Source organism: Aulonocara stuartgranti, assembly GCF_965226115.1.
Source record: "Aulonocara stuartgranti genome assembly, chromosome: 14".
NCBI lineage: Eukaryota > Metazoa > Chordata > Actinopteri > Cichliformes > Cichlidae > Aulonocara > Aulonocara stuartgranti.
In genome coordinates, this window is record NC_138950.1 from 4,227,253 (window position 1) to 4,250,770 (window position 23,518).

The following is a 23,518-nucleotide window of genomic DNA, read 5'->3' on the forward strand; positions in this document are numbered from 1 at the left end:
ATTCAACAAAGGTTTTGACGTGAGCTTTTGCTCAAGCGTTTATCTGGAGGATTTCTGGATAAGGTATGAGAATGTGAAACCGCAATTTGAAGAATTTATTGTTGAGAAACTGACTGACAACACCTTGAAAACGGTGATTGTTAGAATGTTTAATGAAACTGTTAGTGCTCAAGACGTCTGCGTGTGGCTGGGAAGATACTGCACGGTGAAAGGGCAGGCTATGAAGGTGAGGGATGTGGACGGAATCTGGAACTGTGCATGGAAGGTCCCCATACAGCAATGGGAAGACCCCCATGGGTTTCGGGGCCTGAAACATCTCCCATCTATGATAGTCTTGGGGGACAATAGAGGCTACATTCACTACCAGGGGCAGCCAAAGCTCTGTCAGAGGTGTGGGGAGCATGGGCATTTGGTGGAAGCATGTGAGGAAATCATTTGTGGGAAATGTAAGGAAAGAGGACATACGTATTCTGAGTGTAGAAATGACCGTAAGTGTAATTTGTGTGGAGGAGAGGGGCATCTCTTTAGAAATTGCCCTAGGTCATTTGCAAACAAACTTAAGAGGACAAGCTTGATTGGAGAGCAAAACCTGAATGAAATAGGTAATGAGGAAGACTTGATTGACGCAGCTGGGCCTGAAAATTTGATTTTGGCGCCAAAACCTGTGAGTGGAGGAGAGGAACAGGGGGAGGCGGGAAATGGGGAGGAGCATGGAGGGCCTGTCCGACCAGAAACCTCAGAGGAGGAGGAGGGCGGACAGGTCGAAAGTAGAACACAAGGAGGTGGAAATACTTCAAGCGATAGCGCCCAAGATCAGTCCCCCCCTGATACCCAGCTGGCAAAGAGAACTGCGGCAGAACTGTCCTCCGGGACAATTGTTTCAGGAAAGAGGGGAAGACTTGAAGTACCGTCAGAGAGGGTCTTCCCCTCTACCTCGCCAAATGAGGTCTCCTTTCTTAACATAGTTTTGCAGTCAACCCCCAAAGATCGTATGGTCAATGCAGCGCTGCAGCAGAGGCCGTCTCCTAGAGTCCGTAAAGGGAATAGAGCACCAGCCCTCCCTCCAGAACCGTGTGAGGTGAAGGAAGAGCTCTGTTCACGAGAAATAAATTGACGTTAGGATCCTTGAAACCTGGGCTGAGTCTTTTCCCTGAGGAGAATTACCTCCCCTTAACTTAAAAATGGTTAGTTTGCCCTTTGTCTTACTCCTTATGGCTCTTACCTTCTCAACTATAAATGTTAGAAGTGTTAGGACCAAAATGAGAGCCCAGAGTGTGTTATCCTTTCTAAATACTGTAACGTCAGATGTGATCTTACTTCAGGAATGTGCAATACCCTTTTTAAAAGCTTATAACCAGTGGCAGGACATGTGGCCACAACCATCAATATGGAGTGGATCAAATGGAAATAAGAATGATGGAGTAGCCGTTTTGGTTAAAAACCCCTTTGTGCTGGTAAAGGGGAGCACTGTGGTGAGAGAAGGAAGAGCACTTGTAGTTAATTTGAGTTATATGGACAAGGATTTTAACCTCCTGAATGTCTATGGGTTTAATGATAAACATGAAAGATATGACCTTTTAGAGGAGCTGCAGCCCCATTTGTTGGGAAAGGTGCCTTTAGTATTTGGGGGGGGGGATTTTAACTGTGTCCTAAGTAGAAAGGATAGGAAACGAGCCAGGCAAGATTTTAAAGTGGACAAGACGTCACTCTTATTACAGGGGATGGTTAGAGATTTTAAACTAACTGACTGTTTTGCAGCAGTACACCCCAGGGAGGAGGGCTATACCTGGTTTAGTGGGGATGGCTCTAGGGCCTCTCGTATTGACTATTTGTTTGTGAGAGATGTCTTGCCAACTGATGCTAGATTGATGCCCGTCTTCTTTTCTGATCACATGATGCTGTCCAGTACTATCACACTGGCATCGTGTGTGACGATGGGGAGAGGACTGTGGAGACTTAACTGCTCCTTGCTCGAGGACCAGAATTTGATCAGCCAGTATAAGGAGCGGTATCGTGAGTGGCAGACCCTCCAGGACTTTTATGAAACACGGGCAGAGTGGTGGGAAACGGTTAAAGAAAGGACACAGTTATTTTTTAAACAGGCCGGGAAAAGGAAGAAGGCTGCTGAGGATAGACGCAGGATGGGGCTGCAGAAAAGACTACAGAGGTACTATCGTTTAAACCAATTGGGGATGGATTTTAACGATGAAATAAAAGAGGTCAAGGAGGAAATGCAGGTAATTGCGGACATAAAAAGTAGGGGGGTTATTTTAAGAAGTAGGGAGAAAGAGAGAGATGAAGGTGAAAAATGCACAAGATATTTCTTCAAGAAAATTATGAGCAAGTCTGGCTGTGTTTCTCAACTAACGAACAAAGCCGGACAAAAAGTTGAGACTACCGAGGAGATCATGCAAGTGATCGAAGATTATTATAAAGAGTTATATGGGAGGAAAAATGTTAGTGGAGAGAATATTACACAAACCTTGGAGTTTATCGACAAGACTGTTGAAGACAGTGGTTTTTTGAGCCAAGGCTTTACATTGACTGAGCTCAATCAGTGTCTTAAGAGTTTTAAGAACGGGAAGTCCCCAGGGATGGATGGACTCCCGTGGGAATTCTACCGGACTTTCTGGGACATTTTGGCCGCGGACCTACTTTCTGTTTTTATAGATTTTAGCCAACTTGACAGGCTGCCGGACAGTTTTAGAATAGGGGTAGTCACTCTTGCTCATAAAGGAAAGGACAAGACCGACATGGAAAATTGGAGACCAATTGCGCTCCTAAATTGCGACTGCAAGCTTTTTAGCAAACTCTTAGCAGCACGGATACGCCCTGTGCTAAGCCAGATAATTCACCCGGATCAAGCCTGTGCTGTTAAGGATAGGAAGATCACTGATAGCCTCGTATTGATCAGGGACACCATTTGTTTTGCGAGGGATAGAAACATTCGGCTAATCGTCTTAAATTTGGACTTTGAGAAAGCCTTTGATCGGATCTCGCATCAGTATCTCTTTAGAGTGCTGCAGAAAATGGGGTTTCCAGAGCAGTTTATTTCTTGGGTAAAACTGTTGTACAGTGGGATCGGTAGTAGATTTGTCGTTAATGGGATCTTGACTGGGGCGGTGGACTTACACTGCGGTGTTCGTCAGGGGTGTCCCTTATCTGAACTCCTTTATGTTATCGGCGTAGAACCACTGGCGCAGATCTTGAGAAGAGACAAAGGGATAAAGGGTTTGGAAATACCAGGGAGTGGTGGACAAGTAGCAAAATGTGTCCTGTACATGGACAATATCAATATTTTGTGTACAGACCTGTCTTCGGTGAAGAGGACTTTTGAAGCGACTGACTGGTTCGGGAAGGCCTCGGCTTCCAAGCTTAATAAGAATAAGACTCAGGTACAATTTTATGGACCATGGGAGGCTACAGAGTTGACTGGGCTTGAGGTGAATCTGACACAAAACGACCAGAGGATTTTAGGGATCAGGTTTGACAAGGAAGGAGGAGGCAAGACAAATTGGCCTGTAATTATAGGGAAAGTGAAGCAACAGCTGGGTTACTGGGGACTGAGAATGCTGACTTTGGAGGGCAAGGTGTTAATCATCAAGGCAGTGATTTTACCCCGACTTCTCTTAGTCAGCTCAGTCTTTATCCCTCCCCGAAAAGTGCTCTTAGAACTGGAACGAGCCATTTTCTACTTCTTATGGGGTTCTAAATGGGAGACACTTAGAAGGGAGACAATGAAGAAAATGAAGGAGAATGGAGGAAAGGGGGTTCCAGACCTGTATCTGTTTGTAGGAAGTCTCTATACGAGCAGCCACCTGAGGCAGGCCACGGCCCGATCGAGTAACCTCAAAACGCAGGCGTGGGTTAGATTTTGGGCGGGGAGCTACTTAAGACAGAGAAAATTGATACCGGTGGATCTAAAAGTGCCTGTCTCTTTTAGTCTCCCCCCAGCCTATGCTGAGCTAAAGTCCTTTTTAGTCTCCTTTAACTTGGAAAATGAAGACTTAAACATTTTAACTAAACACCGGTCTCTCATCTCTGTTGTGCAGGAGCGAGAAGCTGTGACTCCAGTGCGTGGCCTCTCGATTGGTGAAGCCACAGATGTGTGGCGTTTGGTGAGCCGTCCCATTCTTTCGCATAAGCTCTGGGATGTGTCCTGGATGGTGGCTCATGGGATCCTCCCAGTCAGGTCCGTTATGCACTCTCGGGGCATGTCTGCAACAGCCATGTGTCCCCGGCCTGGTTGTGGCACGCCAGAGTCGGTGAGGCACCTGCTCTGGGAGTGCAGCGCTGCCGTAGACCTGTGGGCAATGGCCGGCTCCTCGCAATTCCCGTACTTACCAGCAAGGGAGGTCCTAACAGCACAGTTAGTGCTCTATGGGGTGAGCCAGGGTGTAAAGGCACAAAGGAAAGACTTTGAAAAGCAGTGGCTTACTCTCGCTGCCATCAAAGACGCCATTTGGACCTCCAGAAACTTGCTGGTAAGCAAGCACATGCAGATCCCCCCCGTGACTGCTCTCCGAATGGCGGCAGCAACAATAAAAGAGATCTGTGCTGCAAGCAGCAAGCCGTGGGAGCAGCCACAAAGAAGAATCGCCTCTGTGCCCATTCGGACGGAGGAGCCGGTGCCACACACAGGGAGGTCAAAGCAGCAACGGCCTGGCTCTCCGGGAGAGGCAGGTGGGAAGGAGCAAGGTGGTGAGGATCCCCCCTGAACACCAGGAGCTTGTGAAAGGACGGGACGGCTTTTATAAACTGTTTTTTATCGCTCCTGTGCATTTTCTTTTAAGGAAAGGGTGGGAAGAAATAAAAAGTAATCTTTTAAATTGGGTGGGAATTTGAATCTTATGAGATGACTGTGTTTGGTTTCTATGTTTGAGTGTCAATAAAATTTTTCGAAAGAAAAAAAAAATCTGTTCTTATCAGTTTAATATCTGATATGCCCCCGATTCGGGGGCAACGTATTAAACGTATTTTTAGAACAGGGAGCCGAATAAGGGGCTCCGTTCGCTCCGTTCGCTCCACGCATCGCCTCCGGCAAAAGCAAGAAAGCCAAACAAAGTAAGGTCTGCCAAGCCAAGAGCCAGAAAGCAGCCGGAAGCGGCAAACGTGCAGGGATAGAAGCTCAGAGAAATAAGGAAAAAAACTGGGAAGAGAGCGAGGAACTGAATATATTATTAAAGGAACAGGAGGTTTTGTTTCAGGAGAGGGCGAAAACAAGAATGTTTAAATTTATGCAGGAGGAGTATATGCAACAGGAGAAGTGCTCGGCCTACTTTTTTTGCTCAAATGAAAAAGAAAGAGGAAAAAGGGGCAATTATGGAACTGGAAAGGGAAGGGAAATCGGTTACTGGACGGGATAATATTTTGAAGATGGTAGAGGAGTACTACAGTTCATTGTTTGGTGTGGAAGAAGTAGATAGAGGGGCTCAAGAAATGGTTTTAGGTTTTCTGAAAGAGAGGTTACCAGAGGACGCAAGGAAGCTTTTGGAAAGGAGCATAACAAACCACGAACTATACGAGGCGATAAAGACAATGAAGAATAACAAGGTACCTGGGATAGATGGACTCACAAAGGAGTTTTACATCACCTTTTGGGATCTCATCGGAGACCACTTGTTGGAGGTATTTGAAGAAATGTGTGAAACGGGTAGAATGCCAAAGAGTATGAGGACGGGTGTGATAAGTTTACTACATAAGAAAGGCTCACTTGCTGTGCTTTCAAATTATAGGCCTCTTTCAATGGTCTGCGTGGACTACAAAATTTTGAGTCGAACTCTAGCAAGACGCCTGGCCCGAGTCTTGCCTGCTATTATTAATGCAGACCAGACATGCGGGGTAAAGGGCAGGCAGATTGGTTGGAACTTACAATTACATAGAGATGTGCTTACATACATCGGAGAGAGGAACTTGACAACAATATGCGTAACACTTGATCAGGAAAAAGCTTTTGATAGGGTCAATTATGATTTCTTATGGAGGGTGATGAGAAATTTTGATATAGGAGGAAAATTTTTGAATTGGATAAGTATGATGTATACTGACATAATTTGCAAGATAAAGATAAATGGACACTTAACAGAGGAAGTACAACAAACGAGAGGGCTACAGCAGGGTTGCCCCCTGTCCGCCCTACTCTATGTTATATATGTAGAACCTTTAGCATGTGCAATAAGAGGAAACGAGAAAATTAGAGGAGTGCCCTTGCCAGGGGGGGAGGTGTTGAAGATCTCCCAGTACGCTGACGACACAGTTCTTTACTTGGAAGATGATGGAAGTGTGAGGGAGATGATACGAACAATACAGACCTTTGAGAGCGCTGCGGGGTCAAAGGTCAATAAGGAGAAATCAAAATATAAATTTTTGGGACGATGGGCAGGTAGGAGAGAGACGCTTTGCGGGCTTTCTTTGTGTGAAGGGCCCATGCGGGTCCTGGGCATAGATTTTGGAAATCCAGGGGGGGATGCAAATTACAACTGGGATTTGAAGATAGCGAAGATCTTAAAGAAATTGGGGATGTGGTCAAAAAGAAAGCTCACTATAACTGGCAAGGTTTTGGCCGTAAAAGCTGACATCTTACCTGCCCTACTCCATTTGGCATATGTCTTTCCAATGCTACAGACTCATAGGAAGGTGCTAACACGGGGAATTTTTAAATTAATATGGGGGGGGGGGGGGGGTATGAATATGTAAAAGAACAACTATGTATCAGACAATATCAAAAGGTGGGAGGGATGTCCCATACATCCCTTTGAAATTGGATGTGATGTATTACAGCAACATATGTGCTCCTCTCCAGCCACCCCTTTCCTGTCAAAGTGGAACTCTGGAGCAGAGCAGGCGGGGCCTGAGATCTGCCCCTTCAGCCAAGCAAACAGGGCCTACCGTGACGCCGGAAGCCGGGACGAGGAGTCACTGTGGCTTCCTGCGAGGCCAAAGAAACACACACTCTGGCTTCTGGGAGGGAGGGATGTCCCATACATCCCTTTGAAAATGGATGTGATGTATTACAGTAACATATGTAATTTATTGAACAGGTCCAATGTACATAAATGCCAAGTCTTGATCCGCTTTTGGTTATCTGGCCCCATGAGACAATTGATCGAGTGGGATAATAGGGTGCCAAGGGCGGAAAGCAGACCAGACTATTTTTCAAGGATGATTAAATGGCGGGAGAAGCATCAGGAATATAAGGACAAAGACCTCATGTTGAATCACAAAAAAATTGTATAGAGCCATGGTGCAGAAAATGCACACCCAAAATTCATGGGTGCAGGAGGAGGTATGGATACGAGCTCAGGAGAAGGGACTGAGCAACGGCTGCAGGGATTTTAACTGGCTGCTGCTGCATAAAAAAATACCGGTAAGATCAATAATGCATGCACATAGATTATGTGATAATAAGAACTGTCCAAGAAGCATATGTCAAAGAGAAGAAACAATAGAACATGTAATGTGGGGATGCCCCTTTGCGAGGGAAGTGTGGGGTGAAATGCAGAAGCAGTATGTTTGTTTAAAAGGGATTTCGTACGATGAAGTAATGTTCCTTACGGGATGGGAGAAGGGAAGTAACCGAAAAGGAAAGTCTTTGTTATTAGTGTCCTTGGTAAAACTATATTTGTAGAAGGCCCGGCAAGGGTATATTTTGGGGTCATACAAATGGACAGCCAAGAGTATATGTAGATTGGTAGAGAAGGAAATAGAAAAAGTGCGGCTGCTGGAGAAATTGAAATGGGGGTGGGATACAATCAAAGATGGATGGAAAGACATTCCTTAGAAGTCACTTAATATAGAGGCCTAAGAAGAAAAGTTTTTTGGTTGTTTTGTTCGTTTCTTTAAGAGCAACACATGGTAAGATCAGTATTGAGTTGATAAAAGGATTGGAAAATAAGGTAACGGGGATTTTTATGCCAATTTAGAAGATGTGATGTAACTTTGGTATGACTGTACAATTGAACGTGTGTTTCTCCTCTTTACGACTTATTATTTTGCTATTTAGATGCCACAGTACTTGTAGAAAGGACCTTTGAACCTTTCGATCAATGGAGAGAGAAAATGTCTCGCTTTGTATAGAATAGGCTTACCCTTTGTGATGTTTAATAATCTACATGTATGTGATGTTTTGTTTTTTGAAAATAAAAAAAGGAAAAAAAAAATCTGTTCTTATCGAGAAGCAATATGGCAACTGCGTCGGCCAGTTATGGGGAAGAGATGGACAGAAGGAGTGGAATGAAGAATACTTTACGTTTTGATTTGATCGACAAAGACTCTGCTTTCCAAGACCGGATAACTTTTGGGAGAAGAATCCTCTTTGACGCTCTCAACATACAGCCAGAAGAGATCTATTGCCTACAACAGAGCACAGCTAAGAAATATTACGATGTGACGCTAACTACCACAGAGAGAGCGGAGGACGCGAGACGGAAAGCCAACACAGCAGTAAGCGAAGACCTAAAAAGATACGCGGTAAAAAAAAAAAATCTGTTCTTATCAGTTTAATATCTGATACGCCCCCGATTTGGGGGCAACGTATTAAACACATTTTTAGAACAGGGAGCCGAATTAGGGGCTCGCTCCGTTCGCTCCACGCTCTTATCGAGACGTTCGCCGCTCTTACCATCTCGATAAGAGATTCCAATGCCTGAAACCATTGACGTGAGCAAGCCATCGCATTTTGTCCCAGTTCAAAGGGCACACCGAGAGAAGAGCAGACACATGGATCTTTGCTTTGGACACAAGAGTGAGGGGAGAGCGCGAACGCAGTCCCCCACTACCACAAATTATGCAGTTGAGATTCCCGCATTTGGGGAATTCACAAGGGTCAGCACAACCGGAGTGCAATGGTTGAGCCTCGCCCTGGGTGAACCACCTTCGTGATCATGGTATGTTATATCTATAGTTTATACCAAAAAGTTCTACTTTGGTTTCATCTGACCACATGACATTCTCCCAATCCTCTGCTGTATCATCCATGTGCTCTCTGGCAAACTTCAGACGGGCCTGGACATGCACTGGCTTCAGCAGCGGAACACGTCTGGCACTGCGGGATTTGATTCCCTGCCGTTGTAGTGTGTTACTGATGGTGACCTTTGTTACTTTGGTCCCAGCTCTCTGCTGGTCATTCACCAGGTCCCCCCGTGTGGTTCTGGGATCTTTGCTCACCGTTCTCATGATCATTTTGACCCCACGGGATGAGATCTTGCGTGGAGCCCCAGATCGAGGGAGATTATCAGTGGTCTTGTATGTCTTCCATTTTCTGATGATTGCTCCCACAGTTGATTTTTTCACACCAAGCTGCTTGCCTATTGTAGATTCACTCTTCCCAGTCTGGTGCAGGTCTACAATACTTTTCCTGGTGTCCTTCGAAAGCTCTTTGGTCTTGGCCATGGCGGAGTTTGGAGTCTGACTGTTTGAGGCTGTGGACAGGTGTCTTTTATACAGATGATGAGTTCAAACTAGAGATGGCACGATACCACTTTTTTATGTCCGATACCGATATCATAAATTTGGATATCTGCCGATACCGATATGAATCCGATATAGTGTTTTTTAATCAACAAAACTGTTTTTTAAATATCTTGCTGCATTTTGTATAAGTTCATACTCAAGTTTAAAACAACAACTACACTAAAGCTATTCTGTTATACCTGTATGCAAAAAAAAAATATTTCATAGTTCAGCAATACTGATCAATCTAATAAACTTAAACCTACACCATCCTCCCTATTCTGGTATTTTAAAGAGTACTTAGCGTAAATATTAAGCAACCTAACTAATAGGGTTCCAACTCCCAGCAACAAAAATAAATAAATAAAAAATAGGGAACCACCCCTCACACTCCACCTCATGATGCTTAATCGACGTAATCAACCTTAATTTGATGCAGTGTGAAAAAAAATGCACAGAAATAAATTATTTTTCAAGAAATATTAAATACTATTATAATTATTATTTATTATTTATTATTATTATTTATTTATTATTATTATTATTAATACGCCCGTATTTTCTGTGTTCGGTCCTCAGATGGTTGAGGCAATGTTAGAAAGATAAAGATACTAGAGTGTGTTCCTGAGAATTTTTTTTTTTTTTTTTTGGTCATAATGACCAGTCAAGCTTTGGCTAGTTGATGATACTTTGTCCCATAACTGTAAATGTCTTTTATTGTTTGTTTCTGTTTGTTTGTTGTTCATTTTCAATTTAAAAAATGAAAATAAAAGGTTTAAAAAAAAATTGCAGACTGCACAGATGGTACCTTCCCAAAGGAAAAAGTACTATAGCTTACTAGGGTATATATATTATACTTAATAGTTACTATATACAGTAATTGACTTCTATTCATTTTGCATCAAATTAAAACTTTGGGTGTCAGATAATTATTTATTAAAAGCTAGACATTTTAAATGAGAATAAGAAAGAAAAGTATGTCTTTGTGCCCCCTTTTCCCTGTTCATGCCCTATCGGCCCCCCTGGCTAAACTTTGCTAGATCCGCCCCTGCACAGTTACAGCCGTCAGCTACATAGAAAAAGATCCTGGAGTAGAAAGTAATATTAAATAAATTCTAACAACAGCTGATTAAGCTTAAACGTGCTGCTGTTGTTCAGCCGCTGGTTTCCTCTTTCTGGTGCAAAGTGGGCCAAAAGCAAACTAGAGACACGGACTCACGACAGAAAAGCCGATCAGCTGATCATTAAGCAGTTTCATGATTGAAGTAGCAGCAAGAAGAAGCAGTCGCTCCATATATCGCTTGTTAAGCTTAACGCAGGAATGCTTTACAAACATTCAGAGATGGACTTACACACTTGCTTTACTTCTCTCGGGGATAACTTTGTCGGAGATGAAATGCCGGGTTGCTAGCGAAGCTCCAAATGCTATCCAGACCACCGACAGGTCCCGCATGCCACAGCTGCTCTATCACGTGATGCATACTGCTCCGAGTGCTAACGTTCTGAGGTGAGTTACGGCGTGTGGCAAGTTTTGTGAGGTGCTTTCGTGATATTTAATGGATCGGATTACATTTTTTATTTTTCTCCGATATCCGATCCAGTAATTTAGGTCAGTATCGGACCGATACCGATACGATCGGTCCATCTCTAGTTCAAACAGGTGCCGTTCATACAGGTAACGAGTGGGGGACAGAAAAGCTTCTTACAGAAGACGTTACAGGTCTGTGAGAGCCAGAGATTTTCCATGTTTGAGGTGACCAAATACTTATTTTCCACCCTGATTTACGAATAAATTCTTTACAAATCCTACCATGTGGATTCATGGATTTTTTTTTCACATTCTGTCTCTCACAGTTGAAGTGTACCTCTGGTGCAAATTACTGACCTCTGTCATCATTTTAAGTGGGGGAACTTGCACAATCGGTGGCTGACTAAATACTTTTTTGCCCCACTGTATATATTGAACAATACAAAATTTTTAATTTATTTTATCAACTTTTCTTCTGACGATGCTGTCTGTGTTGAGAGCTCAGTGGATCTGCGTTCCACTACTCTGCCTAGGCTCCACTGTCGAGCGCAGATCCACTGAGCGCAGAGCAAGCTAGCGAGACAGAAGTTAAGCTCGTTGCAACATGGCAACTGCCTCAACACTACCCAAAATAGAACCTCCCCCACTCTCATTCAGATCTGGCGTTTGGAACTATTTTGGTTGTCATGTGAATTATGACCCTGATGGTAAGCGCATCATGGACAAAAGTAAAACAGTATGTGCCACGCAATGCTCAATTACACTGGTGGGAACTAGTGCGTTAGCGCAGTTAGCTCGTTAACGTGTTGACGCCGTCCAGCCCCACGCATGGGACGATCCGCGGTAACTCCTTAACTGTACTTTTGAGTTAAAATATATATTTATAATTTTAATAAGTGACAAATTAAAAAATTATGGCATGAACACTGTTTTGTATCAAAAAAATATCGAACCGTGACACCAAAGTATTGAACCGAACCGTGAATTTTGTGTATCATTGCACCCCTAATATATATGTGAGGCCATGAAAAGTTGACGCTGGTAATCTTTTCGGACCACAGTGCAGTAAGCGCTACAGTGGTGGTTAGCGGGCCCTACACAACTGGTCCAAAAGATTAGCTATGGCAAATAAATAATAATAATTATTATTATTATTATTATTATTATTATTATTATTATTATTATTATTATTATTATTATTATTATTATTATTATTATTATTATTATTATTATTATATGGAAAGCCTGCAACCTTTCATTTACTGGCAAAGTACTGGTGATGAAAATAGATATACTTCTTACCCTGCTATACCTGGCTTACATATTCCCCATGCATGAAGCAGTTAGAAAAGAAACAACGGGGCGGTCTGCCTCTCCCCACCGCAGGGAAAAGGGTAACACCACCTGAGTCTGGGTGCAGTTCCCCTCCTCCAGGGGCAAGGGTACCTAGACCCGGTTCGTAGAGTACGCTTGGGGAGTGTGATCGTGTGTACAGCGTCTCTTTATGTCTGTCTCCACGTTGGTTGAGTGTGGAGTGAGTGCATATGAGAGCATGAGGGTGGGAATGGATGTTTGTGTCTGTGTGTGCCTGTATGTCTGTGTCTATATGTCAGGTTGGGTATCAGACGCCACCTCTCTGGGGACATCTCAGGCCCTCCAAGGTTTGGAGGCCTATCTCCACCCACCACCACTTCCCCTGCCAGTGGCGGACTCCCTCAGGTGTCGGTGCGTTGGTGGTTCTTTGTGTCTGGGGGTGGGCGTCCAGGTACACACCGGCTCACTCCTTGGCGGCCGCTTATCGGGGCCTGGAGCCTGGGGCTCGCTCGGGCCACTTCGGAGGTGGGGTGCCCCCGGCCTCTCGGCCTGGGGCTCGGTCACTCAGGCACAGCTGGCTGCCGGTGGAGCTCACGGGCGCGTCACTGCAACTCCCCCTGGCTTCTGCTCCGCGGCTGCTGAGTGAACCCTCATCTGGGACTCTCCTCAGCTCTAACTGAGACAGTGGCGCGGCTGCCCCGCTGTTGGTCTTCCTTGGTCTCTTGTGTTCTGGGGGCCTCTGGATGTCTGGAGTTTTGATCTCCTCCATACCTGCTTCGTGCCCTGGAGGACGGGGCTGTGGCTCCCCACACTCCCTAGCAGATCGTTACATGGAGAAACCTTTGGAATGCAAGCATGCTGATCCACACAGGTGTGCACACAGGTGTACACATGGGTGTTCACAGACGCGGACTACAGCTTTCTTGGCTGCTGCCTCAAAGCACATTGTGCGCTGTCTATCTTGCGTGCTGCACAATATCGTTTATTATTTAGTATCTACTGATATCTACTGCTAGCTAGTTTATTGTGATGGTGCTGTTTTTTTTATTATGTTTTTTATTATGTTGCTCTTTGTTGTTTGCTTTCTCTTCTGTTTTTTTTCTACATACAGGTGACCCAGGTGTTTTGTTTGTTTGTTCTTTCTTCCCCCCTTCTCACCGTCTCTTCTCCCCTTTGGTTTTCTTTCTCTCCCTCTCTTTCTTTCATTCTTTCTCCCTGTCCTATCCCCCAGTCATGTCTGTCCCGTTTGTAGCAACTGAAAATAAAATAAATTCATAATTATAATAAAGGTCAATCGAATGGACCAATATGGCAAGGCCATGATGATCCACTTGGTAAAATAAATCCGCTTGGCATCTTTCTTGGCCTTAAGACAACAATTCTGATGGCTATAGATCCAAACGGGACACAAAAAAAAAAACAAAAAAAAAAAACCACCCTTAGAAAACTACCTAAACTGAGAACACAAATAACTAAACAGGCAGGCTTGCAGACAGAACACACAGTGTGGAATGAGGGAGATTGCAACACAGAGCAAGTCAAAGACAGAGCTTAAATACAAAGAGGGATAACGAGGGAAGGAGACACAGAAGGAGAGCACAGCTGGGAGTAATCAAACATGACGAGACAAAGCAGACGCAAAACTGAAAACATTAACATAGGATGCAGACTGTCAAAGCAAAACACTATCTAAACCCTGGGTGAAACAAAAACCAAACAAAAGACAAGTGCTAACCCTAACTCCCTAACTGAAAAAACAGTATAGATAATAATAAGGCAGTTCACCCCTTCTGCTTCAGTACCTTTTTACACGTGAAAAGTAACTACAATCTATTTACACAGCTCAGCGATCCTCAGGGAACACACACACAAAAAGTCATCAAGAGCTTCGGAGGCCAAGGACAGGTCTGCTGCTGCTGTAGAGGGTTTTTCAAATCAGCCACTTGATCAGGAAATCAATCAGCAGCTGCCAGCTCTCCAATCAGCAAGGACCTGCAGGTTCTTAAAAATACAGAACACACAGAACAAAATCCAGCCACTGGGATTCAAATTATGGGTAGGTTCATAACAGCCAGACAATCAAGCATGAATAGAATAAGATGTATGCCAACATATGCTGAGAGGAGAGAAGCTGCAACTCAGGATAGTCACATTTTGGGGGCTTTAATAAATTTGGCCAGATTTTCAGAAATGAGAGCTACTCCGTCCAAAGTAGGATGGATGCCATCTCTCCTAACAAGACCAGGTTTCCTCAAGAAAGTTTCCCAATTATCTATAAAGCCTACATGTCGGAGACCACTCACACAGCCAGCAATTGAAGGAGAACATGTGGCTAAACATGTCACTCCTGGTCCGATTGAGGAGGGGACCAGAGAAAACTACCGAGTCCGACATTGTTTTGGCAAAGTTAAACACCAAAATTGATTTTAGTGACCTCCGACTGACATAACCGGGTGTCATTACTGCTGTCGTGAATTATAATTTTACTAAATTTATGTTTACCCTTAGCCAGCAGTTTTAAATTTCACTCAATGTTGCCTGCTCTGGCTGCTAGCAGTGTCCAAGAGTTTTGTCCCCCCCCCCCCCCCCCCGCTATGGCTCTGGGCCCCACACTTTGGGAAGGTCTGCTTTAGAGGAAGAGATAACTTTTGAAGAACTATATGATGTTAAAAACGAAGGACAGGAAAGTGCTGGGGTAGAAGATAGGCACTTGGCAGCTATATGTATTAGTTTGATATAGCTGACCAGAAAGTCATTGATTGCTAATAGAATGAAAAGGTTAAATAAATCGTCAGATAGTAAAAGAGTATTAAATCTCCAAGGGGGGCAAGAGCGAGGTCTACCAATGAAGTTTTTATCAAGGCTTAGCAGAGCATGTTCTGAAATATCGATTGGGTAGTATTCAGAAGACTTGACTTAATGCATTAGAGAACTATCAACAAAAAAATTATCTATATGGGAATAGAACTGGTGTACCTCAGAGGAATAAAAATACTTTTTTGTTTGTGGATTATGTGTCCTCCAAGGATCTACAAACCCATTCTGAGACATGAAGTCCGAGACTGATTTTGACATAGAGGACTAAGGAAAGACACGAAGTGAGGAGCCGGCTAATGTCGGGCTCATTACACAATTTAACTCCCCAGCGAGAATTAGACAATTGGTAGAAGAGTGCTAATTAGGTTATTTGTAAAATCTGGGTTATCAAAATTTGGAACAAAAAGTTTAACTACTAAAACAGGAGTGTGAAATAGAGTACTAGTGATTATAAGGAATCTTCCTTTTTTTTTTTTTATCCTTTATTGTTTTGGAAACTGTAAAATGAAGCTTCTTACTAATTAAAATGGCTACTTCTCTGGCTTTAGAGTTAAAGGCTGAATGAAAGATCTCCCCAACCCACGAATACTAAAGCTTGAAATGATGTGTATCCTGCAGGTGTGTTTCTTGTAAAAATATTATATCTGGGTTTTTCACATTTTTCACGCTTCAGACCACCCATCCATCCCTCCCCTTGCTTGCACTCTGTCCTTCCCCAAATGAAGGAACGGTACAGAGTCAATGACAAACTTGTGCTTACAGTTAAATAGCGCAATAGGAAAAAAAAAACACTTCTAAGTGCTGGGTGAATTCTGCAGAACTAGACAAGTAGTATAAAAGGAAAATATACGATAGGCAGTATTCTCAAGAACCAAGAATGCCTGCCGTGAAAGTACTGTTTAAGTTAAACCCATAAGGAACAAACATTTAAAAACTGACCCATACATTTTTTTGAACATCAAAGAATAGCTTACCCAAGAGAAAGAAAAATAAACTCCTCAAAAGTATAAACCGGAAACCTCGACAGTTCCCCTAGGTATATTTTTCTTACTTGGTTATCATCTTGTAAGTTTTGGCCTCCTCTGTAGAGGTAAAATCCAGTGTGACCCCATCACGAGTAATCCGCAGCCAGGCTGGGTGAAGCAGTGGGAACCGGACCCCTTGAGCTGGCGGCAGCAGTCTGTGAAGGCTGCACATGCTTGCGCCGTCTTGGCGGCCTAATTGGGGAAAACAGAGTCGGTCAAATTGTTCACCTTAATCCACTGAAGCTCCCTTGCCCTCGACAGGATTTTAACACAGTCAGTATAGTAATGTGGTTTCACTACTATGGCATGGGGCTGCTCACCTGTCTTAGTCTTGGGAGGCAGAGTACGGTGAACAGGATCTAGCAGCGGCTCCTCGGCGAGGTCAAAGGCCTCCTTTAATTGAAAAAACAGCCAACTCTGCAGTAGCTCACTACTACTACTCACACCAAACTGCCATTAGCCGGAAATCAATTTTACTCCCTTTAAACAGAATAAAAAGTCTTGCAAGTTGACTTGGAATAATGTTAAAAAGATTTGGCATGGCAAATTGTTCTGGAATGTTTACCCACAAGAACATTCCTAAAAAGGAGGGAGTCCACAAGAAGTTTTCAATGCCCCACAGGAAAGTGTGGAGAGGATGAGATGGTCATAAATGTGATTTAACGTATGAAAGAATAGCACATGGTCTTGTGGCGGGGCGTGGTCTGCGGTGCTGCTGCAGGGGAGATGGACACACCTGCATGGCATCTGCAATCACGCCTCACCAGCTTTAACATCTGTACCAGGTCCTGAAATTGGTTGGAGAGGGACAAAAAGGAAGAAAAATGGAGACACAACAGACCCGTCTAATTTTAGACCCATTAGTTTGCTTAGTATGGATTAGAAAATACTAACCAACCAGGTTAGTACTTGAGCTTGCTAACATCGTTCTTCAAGACTTTCTTGTAACTCCCTTGTACCATAATGACTACCAGACTGTGACAGTCCACACGGACAATCCGTGGATGTCCGAAAAGACAATACAATATTTTTTAGGGACATTTGTAACTGTGCTACCCAGAGTCAAGGAGATCAAAGTTGCATTGGGAATATGGACAGGGAAAAGACAATTTAGAATTAAATTAAAGGAAGACCCAACTGGTTATGAAAGACATTGTCACCCACCTGCATGTTTCACTATTCGTGCAGATTGGGGGATTCATTATGTCAATTAATAATTTTTTAGAAATGCAGTACATATGGACATACAGAAGATGCATGTAGCCAGGTGTGTTGCTGAAGTTGTAATGCACTGGGACACAACGTAAGAGACTACAATGAATTAAGGAAATATCATTTATGTAATGCAGAATCTCACTTGGCTAAAAACTGTCCCAAACCTCGATCCTATGCAGTTGTTCTTAGGGACAATACTTTCGCCAGCAGCCAAGAAACAAAGAAATAAAAGACACCAATGATGCTGCAGTCAGTATTTCTCACTTTTTTCTCACTGGAATGCCTTAGCAACCCCCCAAGCTTACTAATTGATGAAGGAGCAAGATGAACATTGGCATCCTTTTTATTTTTTTTATTGTCTTTTGATATTTTTGTAAGAAGCATTTTCTAAACTACATTCATAATAACATGATGGATTTTAAAATTATGACCTGTTAAGAGGAGGAGCAGTCTTTACTTACTTAACAACTTGTAATTTTGACAAACTCATGTTTATCAAGGAATGGGTCAAGGGAGAGTCCAAATGGCATGTGGGGTGGGTACATTGCAGTGCAGACACTAAGTTGATAATTACACACAGGTTTGTTGCCAAAACTGCAACACTCTCTACAGGCTTTGTGTTATGCTCTAAAGAGTTAAGGAAATGTACTTTATGCTGAATCTCATTTGGCCAAGAACTGCCTGGAACCCTGACTTTATGCAACTTTTTTTGAGGGAAGGGATTTTGGCAGATGGCAGTGAAACAAGTGAAACTGAAAAACATCTCTTGAAAGTGGCACAGGTGGGGAAAATGAGTGTGTCAATTAGCAATTAGGAAAAGAAAAAAGATGGTTGTGGAAAAGTAGTGGCATGTAGTCAGAGTGGCCACGCAATATGTATGTAAAGAGGAGGCAAGGTTGAGTGTATGCGAGGACAAGGAGTCAGAGAGAGACCAGTGGTGTGACGACCCACTCCATATTGCCTTTTTTAAAATTTTTTTAGGCTGTTTGTGTGTCTAATTTGCAGGCATTGGAGGGGTGGAAGGGCTCATTCCCAATCAGTGACAATGGCAACACCTGGGCCCTGTGCTCTCTAACAGCCATAAGCAGTCAGTTGCTGGGTGCTGCTTTACTTTGAGACACCTTTGCCTTTGGTTTGGTTCTCTACTAAGCAATATTGCGTACGCCATTCTTCCACCCATGCATGCATCTATACCACAGATTGTACTGACCGCACACTCCAGGGTTTGTGTAAGGCTTTGTTTTTGTTTCTTTTATTTGAAATACAATTTTGAATGATACTTGGTGAGGTAATGTAGTTCAAGCGGTAAGGAAGTTGAGAAGTAGATGGCATCTACTTCTCAACTTCAGCATCGATTTCACAGGTCTTTCCTCCCCACTGCTGTCAGACTCCACAACAAAGACTTTGCAGCTAATCGAACACACAAACCCACACATGTGCAATAAGACTAAGTGCAATATTCTTTTTCTGACAAAATTGTATTTTAACTCAGTTGTATATAGCATTTGTATTCTATTTTTATCCTATTGTATATTTTATTTTATTCTATTGTGTATATAGTATTTTATTTTATTCTTTTCTATTCTGTACAGTTGTGTACAGTATCTTATTCTTATTGTATTCCAGTGTTCTCTAATTTTTGCTATATAACTGTGCACTGTTCACTTTCTGCTGTAACAAAACAAATTTCCCATGTGTGGGACTAATAAAGGTGATGTTATCAGCAGACTGGTCAAATTTCTTCTTAGTGTATTTTATTTTCTGGCATCTCCATTCTGCCATCTCATTTTGTATACTTTTTTTTTTTTTTTTTTTTACACGCACCTGAACCTCATTAGTCACTACCATTAAGAAATAGGTTAGATCAAACAACACAATCTAAAAAAAGAAACAAGAATAAGAATATTCATTTAATTTACACACCCATTTACACAACTAAATGGTTTGAAAAGTAAAACACTTTATACAGTAAAACTCAAAAGGTTGCTTTAAAGAAAATAAACAATACTATGCAAAAAGGAAAAACCCTTCATTTGGTTGCACCCAGTGATGCTATCAATGACATCATGAACTTATATAAACAGGAAGTGCTGGGCCAGCCCCTCCGATACATCATGTACTTAGCAATTAACCACTAGAGAGCTGGACAGTTATGTTTATAAATCATATTATTATATTGGGCAAATCTCTTACATATTTGGACCTGGGGAAAGAATTGATTGTGAACTGGGAGGGGAAAATGCTTAAAACTATAAACTTCTATAAACTTTTAAAGTAAACACGATGCATTTAAGGTTATCCTGTTTGGTTTTTATTTAAGAAAAGAATTTTTTCCACTGTGTGAGGACTGAGTCTGTTTCTTGGATGTAATTTCTCCTGCCTTAGAGAAAATCCTCTCACATGGAACAGATGATGCTGGAGTGCACAGAAACTGCAACGCAAGTTTGTAAAGATGGGGGTATACAGTCTTCCTGGTTGCCCAGAAGTAGAGTGGATCCTCTGTCCGGGGAATCAAAGGATCTGCCATGTACCTCTGTACGTCCACTGTGGTATCTATGGTAGCATTCCTTGGCTGCCTCTCCACCACATGGCTTCTCACAGATCCCACAGACCATCACCTAAAATAAAAAATAAAAAAAATTAAATGGCTGCACATTTTGTAGAATAACAAAGATTTATTTATTTATTTATTATAATAAATAATAATACTCACATTCTCCTCATGGCTGGTGGTTACCAGATAGTCATGGAGGCCTGTGTGAATGGGGCCTTATCCACTTGATTCTATACAGTCACCATGATTGTCACACAAGCAAAACAGCAGACAAGTTAAGGTCACGTGGTTAGAGGTCACATGTATATAATATAGACCTCTGCCTCCACAGAAGTTGGCGTCCCAGGTGGCATTAATGGGCATTTAACAAAGGTTTATTATGACCTGACCTACTTACAGCAAGCACTGAAAATAAAAATGATAATGTCTCTGAGATAGATCTTTTCCTTTCTGCTCTCTCATTTGCCAGCTGTTTAGGCACATGCTGCATCGAGAATTCATGGATGAGGAGACAAGGCCACTATCCCGGAGGTTTACAGAATGGGTCTACGGACCTGTTCATTCTTCACTTTATGACATGACCTCCATTGACACCAATGAAGAAAACTCTGTGTTAGAGATAATAATTTTTGGGAGTGAGATTCCGGTGAGAAATTTCAATTTTGACCTCATTTTAATTTATTTTATTATATTTCTATGCTTTATTCCCTCCAATGTTTTAGATAAAGTAGGAAATGGGGTATGCTGTGGGGTATGTTTGTAGAGGCAGTAGAGCCTTTTAAACAATGATGGAAACAGTGTTGAATGTGCTCAGATGAAACTAGAAGTACTCTATGCATAGGCAGTGTAGAGAGAAATTAACAGTAGCAAAATCCTCTTGCCTCACTGTGCTTAGATAGTATTGCATGGGATAAATTTAGCAAATATTAAATATATGATATATACTGTTCTATCGAAATTTAAAACAAATGTCCTCTTATGTGCATCTCATTTTTCTCAGAAACAAAAATCAGGAAAAAAATCAGGTAATTCTTTGTTTTTACATTCATCTGGTCCCAATCAGCCCAAATAGCAAAGAGAAATTAAAAATGCATGCCATGAAAGAGTTTGGGTTAATATAAAGGAGGTTAATATAAAACCTATCTTGTAAATTTCAGAATCGTCCCGAGATGCTTCAGATTGAACCACTTCGCAGTCTTCTTCAGAATAAGTGGGAAAGGTTCGCTTCCAAATTATTCTTGATGAATTTCTTGCTTTATGTGGTTTACCTGACCATCTTCACTGCTGTGGCCTTGCACAGAAAGGATGGAAAGGTAAAAAGGGTTAAACATCCTCTAACTTAAATGACAAATGTTTATGTTTTAAGACATTCACCTTTGCCTAAGCAAAGACTCTTAAACCCTCAGCCGCCATTTCCCATTGAAAATTTTCCACTTGACCATCTCCGTTGTGTTGGTGAGATCCTCAGTGTCTTTGGAGCACTAATCTTTCTCTATAAGACGCTAAGAAAGTGGAACCTGGTCACATCATTCACACAGAAAGAGTTAAACTTACTAATGTAATAACCTTCAAATCCCTAGATAAATCATTTCTGTAGGAACCCTCCGAATTTCAGGGTCCTATCTATTGATGGATTCAATGATATTGTGTTGTAAGTATCACCATGAAATATTTATATATACCCTGACCTTACTATTACTGCTGTCTTAGAAATCTCTTGTCTTTGCAGTTTCCTGCAGGCAGCACTCCTGATCTGTGTGATTATGTATGGCTGTGGGCAGGAGGAATACGTTGGACTTCTTGTGCTCTCCTTGCTTCTTGCCTGGGTGAACTTTCTTTACTACCTAAGAGGTTCCAAGCAATTAGGGATGTATGGTGTCATGATGCAAAGGGTAAGGGTTTTGTTACCAAAACTATGAAAATAGGCTGCCTGGGCAGATATGAGTGGCTCAGTTTAAAATATGTGTCTCTCTTTACATGATCTTACGTGACCTGTTGCACTTTTTATCCGTTTACTGTGTCTTGCTTTTTGGATTTTCTGCTGGTAAGATTTTAATAGACTCCAAATCTAAGAACATACGAATGTGCAAAATAGATGCTTACCAAGATTTGCAGTTTTGACTTGGATTTTCTCTCTTTTTTTTTTTTTATAGCTTTTGTTGCTCTTATACGTGACCCGCCTACAGTAGTGTCAGCTGCCCAAAACCTGACAGCTGACATACAGCTACAAGGAAGGAGCTTGACTGCTTCTGTAAATAAGCTAGGTTATAGAGACGTTCGTTTTACTATACTGGAAATGTTCAAGTTCACTATTGGAATGGGAGATCTGCAGTTCACGGACGACGTTCAGTACAAAGAAGTTTACCACATCCTGCTCATCTCTTACATAGTTCTCACATACATCCTCCTGCTGAACATGCTGATAGCCCTGATGAGCAACACAGTTGAAAGACTCTCAAACCAAAGCAAAAACATCTGGAACCTGCAGGTGGGATGCTGTTAAAGTCTGCAACCATGACCTCAAAAAATTCCAGGCAATTCTTCATTATATTAGTTAAGATACTGGATATTATATTTTATTTACAAGTCACCTCAGTAAATGGTAAATGGCCTGTATTTGTATAGCACTTTACTTAGTCCCTATGGACCCCAAAGTGCTTTACACTACATTCAGTCATCCACACACACATTCACACACTGGTGATGGCAAACTACACTGTAGCCACAGCTGCCCTGGAGCGCACTGACAGAGGCGAGGCTGCCGGACACTGGTGCCACCGAGCCCTCTAACCACCACCAGTAGACAACGGGTGAAGTGTCTTGCCCAAGGACACAACGACCAAGGGCACGATCGCCCCAGTATCTGCCACAGTATCACTGTCATTGGACAGAAGTGAGCTTCACTGACTCATCAGACTCCAAATTTTATGACCTCCTACAGAGTAAACAGACACACACTGACACTTAGGTAAACAGTGGACTGACAGCCTACACTGACTACAGATGAGTACTATAGAGTCTTTGTTCTCTACCCAGCCACTTGCTAGGAGCTAGAGTTATGCACTTGAATTGGCATGGGTAAAAAAACAAAATTCAGTTGACTCTAATCTTTAATTCAATTCAATTTGAATTCAGTTTTATTTATATAGCGCCAAATCATAACAACAGTAGCCTCAAGGCGCTTTATATTGTAGACCCTACAATAATACATACAGAGAAAATGACCCCCAATGAGCAAGTACTTTGGTGACAGTGGGGAAAAAAACTCCCTTTTAACAGGAAGAAACCTCCAGCAGAACCAGGCTCAGGAAGGGGCGGGGCCATCTGCTGCGACCGGTTGGGGTGAGAGAAGGAAGACAGGATAAAGACATGCTGTGGAAGAGAGACAGAGATTAATAACAGGTACGATTCAATGCAGAGAGGTCTGTTAATACATAGTGAGTGAAAAAGGTGACTGACTAATAGACCTCTCTGCATTGAATCATACCTGTTATTCTACTGTGTAATATAAAGCGCCTTGAGGCAACTGTTGTTGTAATTTGACGCTATATAAATAAAATTGAATTGAATTGAATTGAAAAGGAAAAACTCAGTGCATCATGGGAGTCCCCCAGC

At 42.4% G+C, this 23,518-nt stretch overlaps 1 protein-coding gene across 1 annotated transcript; it reads left to right on the forward strand.

Moving 5' to 3' along the window:
• Positions 1-7,192: 7,192 nt before the first annotated feature.
• Positions 7,193-21,184, forward strand: LOC309687853 (transient receptor potential cation channel subfamily V member 4-like). Its single transcript, XM_082503096.1, has 4 exons — positions 7,193-7,366; positions 20,373-20,549; positions 20,904-20,928; positions 21,061-21,184. Exons 1-4 carry the CDS (start codon positions 7,241-7,243, stop codon positions 21,084-21,086), a joined length of 354 nt encoding a protein of 117 aa, XP_082359222.1. The 5' UTR covers positions 7,193-7,240; the 3' UTR covers positions 21,087-21,184.
• The last annotated feature ends 2,334 nt before the right edge of the window (positions 21,185-23,518 follow it).